Raw genomic sequence first — 10000 nt, forward strand, 5'->3', positions numbered from 1 at the left:
GCCCAGATCCCAGGGAGGCAGGATATCCTGGCATGGGATACTAGGACCTCTCCCATGTGAATCCAAGTGCTGACTCTTCATCCAGATCCCAATAGGGACTGCTTTTACTTCCTTGTTAATGCAGATGACAGTGTTGTTAAACTTTGTTATTATATAGCAAGGATTCTTTCCCCTCTGATTTCCAATAGACTTTCCTCCTTTTTCTTTCTTTTCTTTTTTCTTTTTTGAAAGAGATTTTTGCTATAGGGCACATGTACTCTCCAGAGACACAGAAAGAAAGAGAGAACTCACCCCCTAGGGGGCGATGGCCACACTTCAGTCCCTTCTCCTTCATTCTCCTTTTGGGATTTTGGGCACACATCTACATACCTGGCATGAGTCCCACCAGATCTGGGACTTGAACCACTGTCAGCCACATGAGTCCAGTGCCTTAACCACCCCTACTGGCCCCTTCCTTTTTTTTTTTTTTTTTTTTTTTTTTTTTTTAAGATTTATTTATTTTATTTATTTGTTATTATTTATTTTTAAATTTTATTAGAGAGAGAGAAAGGGAAAGTGAGAAAGCAAGCTGCCAGGTCTGAGACTTGAACCGAGGTCATCCATGTGTGGGAGTCTAGTACCTTAACCACCATGCCATCTGCCAGCCCCAACCCCTCCTTTTTTGTTAAACCCACACTTGAGACAGCCTCCTCAAGGATGGTCAGATTTCTGTTCACGGCCTCTTTTAGTTTTTTAGGCCTTCACTCTCCTCAAAGTCTTCCTAGCCTTTGCTTGCATGTTTACATTTTTATTATGCTCATACTCTCCTTCTGGTTTCAAAATCTGTGTCAGTTTTCTGTTGCTACATAACAGAGGAACTAAAACTTGGCTTGAAATAGCAGTTGGCATTTGGTATGTTACGATGGTCAGAAGTTTGGGCGTGGCTTACCTTACTGGTTTTGGTTTTGGGGGGGTCTCTCTTGAGGTGGTAGCCAAGATACTGGCCCTGGGTTCACGAGGATTCTCTTCCAAGGTAGCTCCTGTACTCGGGCCGTGAGTTGGCACTGGCTGTTTGCAGAGGCCTCATTCCTTGCCATGGTGGCTTCTTCCTAGGGCCAAGAGCGTCCACACCACATGGCTTTCCTGAAAGCGATTGATCCAGGACTGCAAAACAGAAAATGCAGGTTCTTTTTAGATCTACCCTCTGGGTCACACCATCATTTTCTCAATATCCTAGTATTGCACAGGTCACTCTCTTTGGCAGGGGAGGCAAGATTCCTGGAATATTTGTTTTTTGTTTTTGTTTTGTTTTTTTTTGAGAGGTTTTTGCTATAGGGCACGTGCGCTCGCCAAAAAGACAGAGAGAGACAGAGAGACAGAAAGCGAGAAATCACCCCCCAAGGGGGTTGGTCACGCCGCAATCCCTTCTCCTCCATTCTCCTCTCGGGATCTTGGGCACGCATGCACACGCGCCCGGCGTGAGTTTTAAGCCACCGGGTCCGGGATGCGAACTGCGGTCGACTACGTGGGAGTCCAGTGACATAGCCATTACGCTAACTGCTGGTTTCTGGTCCCTTTTGTTTTTAATTTTTGCCATAGGGTGTGTGTGCTCACTGGAGACAGAGACAGAGAGAGAGAGAAAGGGGGGAAAGGTGACAAAGCATCCCTCAGGGGAGATGGCCATGCTGCATTCCCTTCTCCTCCATTCTCCTCTCAAGATTTTGGGCATGCCTGGCATGTTTTTCAAACCACTAGGTCTGGTATTTGAACTGCACTGTCAGCCATGTAGGATCCAGCCGCCTCAGCCTCTATACTGCCTTCTGGCCCTGCCTACTTTTTGGTAGGAAATCAAGTCTAGTTGGTGGGACTGTGGTAGGGATCTATCACTTGGTGTCAAGAGACTGCTGGGAGGGCCCAAAACATAAGACCGGGATTCTGAGCATAAGGACGTGAAAGAAATGATGACTTGGAGCAGCGGCATATATGTGGAGGGTTGTGCTCACTGGCTCTCTCGCCCTTTGCCAGCGTGTCCGGAGCGGTGACTGGAAGGGGTACACAGGCAAGACCATCTCAGACGTCATCAACATCGGCATCGGCGGCTCTGACCTGGTGAGGAGACGGCTGCCGTGGGAGGGGGTGAGGGGCTGGGACTGCTGGTCCCACCGAGGGCCTTGGTTTGTCCAATTCCCACCTCTTGTGGACCCTGGCATCTTGTTCTGTGATGCTGTGTCTTCCCATAGGGACCTCTCATGGTGACAGAAGCCCTTAAGCCATACTCTTCAGGAGGTCCCCGGGTCTGGTTTGTCTCCAACATCGACGGGACCCATATTGCCAAAACCCTGGCCGCCCTCAACCCTGAGACTTCCTTGTTCATCATTGCCTCCAAGGTATGGGGTCTGGACAGGCCAGTCCTGTCTACCAGGGCAGGGTGGGGAGACGGGTACCCTGCCATTGCCTGGGCATTGGACCCTCTGATGGTTCTGATCAAACCATGCTCTGCGGGTCGGTCAGCACAGCTGTCCTCAGAGCTTTCCCTGCTTGGCAGCAAACACATCTTACCTGACGAGAGAGCCTGAACTGCTGCCAGCGTGCCCCTTTGTCTTAGGCCACATCCACTCTTTCTGGGAGATCTCTGCTCCGGCTGGGAGACCGCCTTCTTCCAGATCTGTCCCGTATGTTGGCTCTTTTTCTGAGCCCAGAGCCATGCCCTGATGATTGTCATTTATGCCCCGTTTACTCATATTATTTCACATTAATATATAATATTAATACTATATATAAAATATACATAATATATATTATACATTAATATATATGTAAAATGTTACATCCACTCATGAATGCTGAGATCCAGCCCAGCCCAGGCTGAAGAGAGCCCAGGCAGGCCGTAGCTCCTTTCTTGGGAGATGCCCCAGCCCTGACTGACCTGCAGGGTTAGGGTAGGGGTTGTGGCTTTTACTGGGACCCCCTCTGGTCATAAAGTGCTGGAATCACAGAGCGATGCAGCCATTTCCAGGCCCCGCCCTCGACATGGCCACTCACTGTGGCTCTGTGGACGTGTGGGTTGGAGGCTACGTGGCGTAACTGTCACTGTTACTGCAAACATTACTCGTGGAAACGACCAGGAACCTGTATGACCTCTGCTGCTGAGCCCTGGCTCGAGGCCACCCCAACCCTGAGCTCTAGGCCCGACTGCTGTCCTCTCTGGTTGCAGACCTTCACCACCCAGGAGACCATCACCAACGCAGAGACGGCAAAGGAGTGGTTTCTCCAGTCGGCCAAGGATGTGAGTGGCAGCAGGGCTCCCTGGCCATGGGTGCCTGGTGGGCTGGGAAGAGAAGGGTGGGCCTGCCTGTCTGCCCCACGGCCAAGCCTGGCCCTATTTCTCCTAGAGTTGGAACAGGAGGCATCCTTCCTGGTGCCTGCCTTTTCTGTAAGGCTAGTATTCCTTTTCGTGGTATGACCGTGCCCCATCAGAGGGTGCTTTCTCCCTCTCCCTCTTCCCTCTTCTGTCTGTCTCTCTCTCTCTCTCTGGTGAGTGCATGTGCCCTTTAACCAAAAAACCCAAAACATATTGTTTATCTTTGGCTCTGCTAGCCTTAGGCACACCAAACATGACAGAGCCTGCTCTAATTTGGCTAAGGGCCTTTTCTGTGGCCCTTTCTTTTTCTTTTTCTTTTAATTTTAAAAAAATGTATGATAGAGAGTACATGCACACATAAGGTAGGGGAAAGAAGTGGGGTGAGGAGAGAGATGAGCACCCTCTCTGGGGCTGGTTATGCTGTGAACCCTTTCCCCCAGTGCTCCAGCCCATCAGATCTTAGGTGCTTACACTCGTACCTGGCATGTTTCGGGCTGACCAAGTTGGTGACCTGGTATCTTTGGGGCAGTGCATTCCCACTGCACCATGGAGCTGGCCTGTGTGGCCCTTTCTTCAAGGCCCCCTGGTTCTGTAGCATCATCTATTCCTGCTCATCCCCATTTTTCAGGGGAGGGATGTTCTGAGCCTTGTATGCCTATGAAGTAGGATAGGCAGGCCAGCCCATGACCCCTCTGCCTTTTTGACCTTGACTTTGATGTGTGGGTTCCTCCAGCAGTCTCAGAACCACAGGCTGGGAGTGGGCAACCCACGCAGGGCCTTGGCTTCTCCAGTGATGGGAGGGTCACTGTCCTTGGAGGGCTGCTCTGGGATGAGGGTGGTGTAACGCGGCTCTGTCTCTCGTAGTCGTCTGCCGTGGCGAAGCACTTTGTTGCCCTGTCTACCAACACGGTAAGTTCTGTGCATCTCCTCACGCTCCTGCCCTGGGAGGGCCCAGCTTTTCAGAATACCTGAGCCAAGATGTGGCTTATAGGGTTGAGGGATCTTGGCTCTGCCAGTGGGCTAGACGGATTGATGCCTAGGAGTTGCATGTCATCCTTGACTTCTCTGTGTTCTCCCACCCAACCTCCATAACCCCGAGGGGGGCTTGTAGTCAGGGGGATCATGCTAACCCATCCATCTTCCAGACCTGCCCGAATCCCAGAACAGTGCAAGCACAAGACTCACCGGGGCTTCTGCCACTGGCTTCTTTCCATGCGGAATATGCGGGGTCATAGGAGGCATACATCCCATTTCTCACCTAACGATGTGAAGCCCCAGTGAAGGGATGCGACTTTTTGCCCCACATAGTGATTGTGTTGGTTTGTGATGCTCAGACTAGAAGCTGAGTGTCCTGCCTGCCTCTTCTCACAGTCTCCCTGTGGAACACTTCTCTATGGTAGGCCCAGTGCTGGGCTGGGGCAGAACTGAGAGCCATACCTGGGCTCTCCTAACCCTCTTCCCCCACCTCCACTACCACCTCCAGTGCCAGTCTGCCCATGGGGGACCCAGCAGGACATCCTTTTTTTTTTTTTTTTAAGTTTATTTATTTCTGGGAACCAGCAGGAGGCATGGTAGTTAAGGTGCTGGACACTCCCATGTGACTGACCACGGTTCGAGTTCCTGGACCTGGCGGCTTGCTTTCTCACTTTTTCTCTCTCTCTCTGGTCAAATTAAAATAAATGAATGAATAAATAAAATTAAATAAATAAGTTTTTTTTTAAGTTTATTTATTTCTTCCATGAGAGAGAGATGATAGACAGACAGACAGGCAACCCAATAGGGTCCTCACACCATGATCCAGCTCCGCTCTCAGCCAGACCAGATGATGAGTACATGTGAGGGAGGGCATGCATAGGGAGGTCTCAGGGTACAAACCAGGACCTTCCCATGTGAGTCCCACTAGCAGAATGTCTTAAGGCTGGCTGACCATAGCCCATTGTCTGCCTCCTGCAGGCAGAGCTCAGACTGGTCAGGAGGGCTTATCTTCCACTGGGGAATAGGTAAGGGTTGTTGGCTTCATCCACTCTGGGAACTTGGGTCCTTGAAGAACAGGGTTGGCCATCTCCTTAAGGCTTCCTGGGGTGGAGTCACTTTCCCAGATTTGGGAAGAGCAGGACAGCTGGCCCCTGCTCATGCTCGGGTTCAAGCTCTTGGCTCAGCTTTTCAGAGGATGGGCCCAGGTGGCAGCTCTCACAGAACAGTGTGTGGCTGTGTCCTCACGTGGAGGGACAGGGTGTGCTGCCCCCGATCAGGAGACTCCATAGGCCCAGGGCCGCTGCTGTGCTGGATGTGAGCTGGCCTGGTGTCCAGCTCTGGGTGGGAAGGTCCTTGTCCACCTACCCCCATTCCCAAATCTGGGTGCTCCAGACCTGCTCCAGCCGGGGCTCTGAGGAAGGCGGGGGTCTCCCACAGCTCAAAATAGCACAACTCCTCGCTTCCGGGAGCTCTTGTTCTTATCCAGCTAATAAATGCTTCCTTTCATCTCTCCCTTTGCCTTTTTTAGACCAAAGTAAAGGAGTTTGGAATTGACCCTCAAAACATGTTCGAGTTCTGGGATGTAAGTACACACCCTTCCTGTGCTGGGTGAATTGTAAGTCCAAGTCGTGACCACTGAGCCACAGATGAGGGACCCATGAGGTCAGGTCAGCATTTACTGAGCACCTGCTGCATGCTTGGCTTTGGGAAAGGCAGACAGGCCCTTAGAGAGGTTCGTAGGGCAAGAGCTACCCAGAAGGAGGGCTCCACTTCCACCCAGGGCAGGCCGAGCTTGCAAGGCCAGGTTAACGCTCCCCTGGGTGTCTGCCAGCAGCACCCACTGTGGGGTAACCGGAGCCACCCCAACCCCCTCACTGAGCTTAGGTTGTGAGTTATTCTCAGTGATGACCTTTCTCCAAATTGCAGCCGCAGTCCGTAAAGGCCAAGGGGCAGGGTGAGGCAGGTATGATGCGTAGGCCCAGAAAGGAGCAATAGGAACTACAGGAGTTGGAGGGGGCAGAGAGGAGGCGCCAGCCTGGGGCCCAGGTTGGCCTGTGCCTGGGCAGCATGCAGGGCTGCAGGGACAGGCAGCTGCTGGAGCCCAGGGGTGGATAGGAGTTTCTCTCGCAGGCATGCCTGAGCACCGCATTGGTGTGAGAAGGGCTGCGAGCTTGAGGCCTCCCCCAGCTGCAAAGGCTTGGGGTGCAGGCCACAGGACAGAGTGCCGTGTGGGCACAGAGCGCAGTGGGTGTGGCTGGCATGGGTGCAGTTGTCTAGCACATGGCTGTGCAGGTGCTCAAGAGGCCATCACCCATGTAGGGGTTTCCCCACTGGGGCTGTTCCAGGACTTCGAGCTGGAGACCTGCAGGGTGGCGGTGTTCACAGATGTAGCCTCCTTACGTGGAAACTCTAAGGCCTTTTTCTACTGGGGTCTGGGAGAGAATGAAGCCCTAATGCTGCAAGCTGCCTAGTGCATAGAATGAGTTGACTTCTTTCCAGAATGGGACTAGTTATATACCATCCTTGAAAGAATTGAGGATAGTCGCTCGAATCATCTGAGTCCCACGGCTCAGATGGGGAACCCTAGTCAAGAGAGACTGTAGCTTCTAACAAATGCTGCATGGCCTGCTAACAGGGGGAGACCCCTCCCCCTCCTCATTAGGATCTAGAGCCCAAGCAGGTGGTGGGCAGGACCATGTGGGTGCTCCTGTTGACCATGTCACCCAGCAGAACAAGGTTTTCCTGCCCATAAATGCCCAGCACACAGAGATGGTTGGGGTTTGAATTAGGAAGAGGAATGGGTCTCCTAGGTGAGGCTTAAAATGACAGCTGGGCCCAGGAATACAGGACCAGAGTTATTGAGTGAGACCTTGGTGGTCAGAATCGGCACCATGGAGGGACCTGCCTGAGTCCCTAGGCTGTCAAATGCTGAATCGAGGAGGTGATGTCTGAGGAGCCTAGGGATAGGCACAGGTGAAATTTCTGGAGCTGGGAGTCTGTTGGGTGAAGTAGAGGGACAGGGTCAGGCTTTGGCTTACAGCACTGACCCTGAGTGAGATGGGGATAGTCCAGGCTGGCAGAAGCACGTGGAAGTGATCGGCCTGTCTGGGTCAGTCATGGGACAGCCCTGTGTGTCAGGATCAGCAGGGGGATGGTGCCCGACCCTGGGGTCTCTGGGCAAGCCAGAGTCAGGTCATATTGGAGAGCTGTTTTTTGGAGACAGAGAGAAGGTTATTAATCGATTTCTTCCGTGAGACAGAGAGACAGTACTCTTAACAGGGTCTTGTGCTGCGATCCACCCAGCTTCAGTTAAGCCCTGGATCATAGGTACGTGTGCACTTGGTATCCTCAGGTCTCCTGGTACGAACCTGGAACCTTTCCACGTAGACCAGCCTCAGAGAGCATCGTGCTTTATCACAGTGCTGCCATCCAGCCCCTCTCTGAGCAGCTCTGAAAAACGAGCGTCAGGTAGTAGATGGCAGATCATGCAGGCGAGGTGTTTAGAACCAGGATTAGGTGCACACAGGTCAGCAACCTGGGTCTCAGCACCTCACCAGGTGTGACGGGCACAGCTCAGCGAGCCACAGAGGCCTCTGAGGGACCATATTGAGCCCGAGGCATCGTCTATGGTATCATGGCCGGCTGTGGGGTCTGATGAGCCCAAGTGAGGGACAGATACAAGCATATTTGGTTATAAAAGGTGAGGACGGGGAGCTGAAGTAGGTGAAGTGCAGACAGGTGAACTGAGGAGCTATGTCGATAGGATGCCATCTGAGAGGCTCATGGTGAAGAAAGGTCCAGAGGCCCCGGTCTGCAGGTCAGATGTCTGAGGCCCAAGTCCATCAGACACGGCAGCCCTGGGCTCTCATCAGGCATCCCTCAGGTCGAGACGAGCCACCTGGCATCTGTCAGGTCTGAGAGAAGCACCTGTTCCCGTCAGGTATGTAGAGTGGAGTCTCAGGTGTGGTCTCTGGAGCCACTTCCATCTGAGGTCTCAGGAACTGGAATCTAAGGTGTATGATCGGGTTGCTCAGGGGAGGCCCGAGGAGCTACGATGAGGTACACGTAGCAGACCTTGCTCGTCAGGTAAGGACATTGGAGCCAAAGCTGAGTCTGACCAGTGAGGACTAAGAGTCCACAATCGCTCTAGGTCAAGACTGTGTCCTCAGGTGACATTCGAGCAGCTTTGCGATGCACAGGTGGGTGGTCCTGGGTCCCCTGGGAAAAGATCAGAAAACTGGAGTCAAGCAATGCATTCACTGGGAAGGTTTATGGCACCTAGTTCTGGCTGCACAGCAGTTCTGGCAGGTGAGGTTTGAAGAGTTAGGGGGAGATGGAAGATACAGGTTTGTACTCTTGGGCCTTACAGGTAAGGTCAGAGCTGTCAGGGTCAGGCCCTGGCTTGTATCAGAAGTCTGAGGAGCTGGGTCAAATGGTGTCTAGAATTTGTCGGTAATATCTATTAAACCCAAGGCAAGCCGAGGTAGGTTGGCCTGAAAAAGTGTGTTTGGATTCATTAAGATTCATTCGGTGCTGTCCCAGAGTAGAGGTCAGACTCAGGTAGGTAAAGTGCATCTGTCCAGTAAGGCCTGAGGAGCTGGAAAGAACTGGGTCCCCTAGATGTCCTCTGAGGATATGAAGTGAAGACAGGTGAAAGCTAGATCTCTCCAGTGAGATCTGAGGAGCGTGGATCTGGCACAAGTGAGCAGATCTAGATCTCCAGAAAGGGTCATGAGAGGTAGGTAGAACTCCGCCTCTTGGGTGAGGTTGAAGAGCTGTGGCCATGCCAATGACTTTCCTGGGTACAGTCTGAGGTGTCTGTTTCTGGCACAGGTTTGTATCTCTGTAGCTCAAAATCTGAAGAACTTGAGCTAAATAGGTAGGACAGGTAAGGTCTGTGGAACCAAGATCAGGCAGGTTCACAAAACTGGGTGTGTCCAGGGAGATCTAAAAAGTCATAGTCATGCCCGGGTAAGGATTACCAGACGGACTGGATGAAGTGGGAGCATGGAGGTATCAGGTACAGGCAGGCAGAGCTGGCCCACCTGGTGCAGTCTCAGGAGCTGTGATCCAGCATAGGTAGGGAATGCCGGCCTACCAGGTACAACCTCAGAAGTCAGCATCAAGGCCAGGTGGCAGAGCTGGCCCACCAGGTACGGTATAAGGACCCGGGCAGGTTCAGGTAGGTGCAGCTTCCTTTCCAGGTGTGGTCTGAGGAGCCAGGGTCAGGTATAGGTCAGTAGAACTAGCTTTCTGGGTACAGTCAGAGGACCCAGGGTCATGGTAGAACTGACCCTCCAGGTGCAGCCTCAGAAGCCAGAGTCAGGTAGACAGAGCTGGTTAGAGGAGCCACAGTCTAGCCACAAGTAGGTAGAGCTGGTACACTATGTGTGGTCTGAGGAGCCAGGGCTCAAGCACAGGTAGGCAAAGCTGGTGTGGTGTGCCAGGGGTCATCTTGTGAAGAGGCCTGAGGCGTTAGGGTGAACACAGGTAGGTAGAGTTGGCTCTTTCATGAGTTGAATTCAGGCAATCCTCGGTCTTTGTGGTGAAGCCTATAGAGTACCGTACCCCTCGGGCCTATAGAGGCAGGCATAATCCTATGGGCCTCACAGGAGGTCTGCAGGACCTAAGTTAGCATGATAGCAAGTACTTTGGAGCTAGAGGTTTGTACACCTGGGATCTTAC

At 52.4% G+C, this 10000-nt stretch overlaps 1 protein-coding gene across 1 annotated transcript in view; it reads left to right on the forward strand.

The window, feature by feature from the left end:
• Window positions 1-10000, forward strand: part of GPI (glucose-6-phosphate isomerase) — a 41852-nt gene that overhangs the window by 13447 nt on the left and 18405 nt on the right. The window contains exons 5-9 of the mRNA XM_006171595.3: window positions 2005-2088; window positions 2220-2366; window positions 3194-3265; window positions 4205-4249; window positions 5844-5897. Of these exons, the coding sequence (XP_006171657.1) occupies window positions 2005-2088; window positions 2220-2366; window positions 3194-3265; window positions 4205-4249; window positions 5844-5897 (402 nt within the window). The remainder of the gene's footprint in view (window positions 1-2004; window positions 2089-2219; window positions 2367-3193; window positions 3266-4204; window positions 4250-5843; window positions 5898-10000) is intronic.

Source organism: Tupaia chinensis, unplaced genomic scaffold, assembly GCF_000334495.1.
Source record: "Tupaia chinensis unplaced genomic scaffold, TupChi_1.0 Scaffold149922_1, whole genome shotgun sequence".
Taxonomy (NCBI): domain Eukaryota; kingdom Metazoa; phylum Chordata; class Mammalia; order Scandentia; family Tupaiidae; genus Tupaia; species Tupaia belangeri.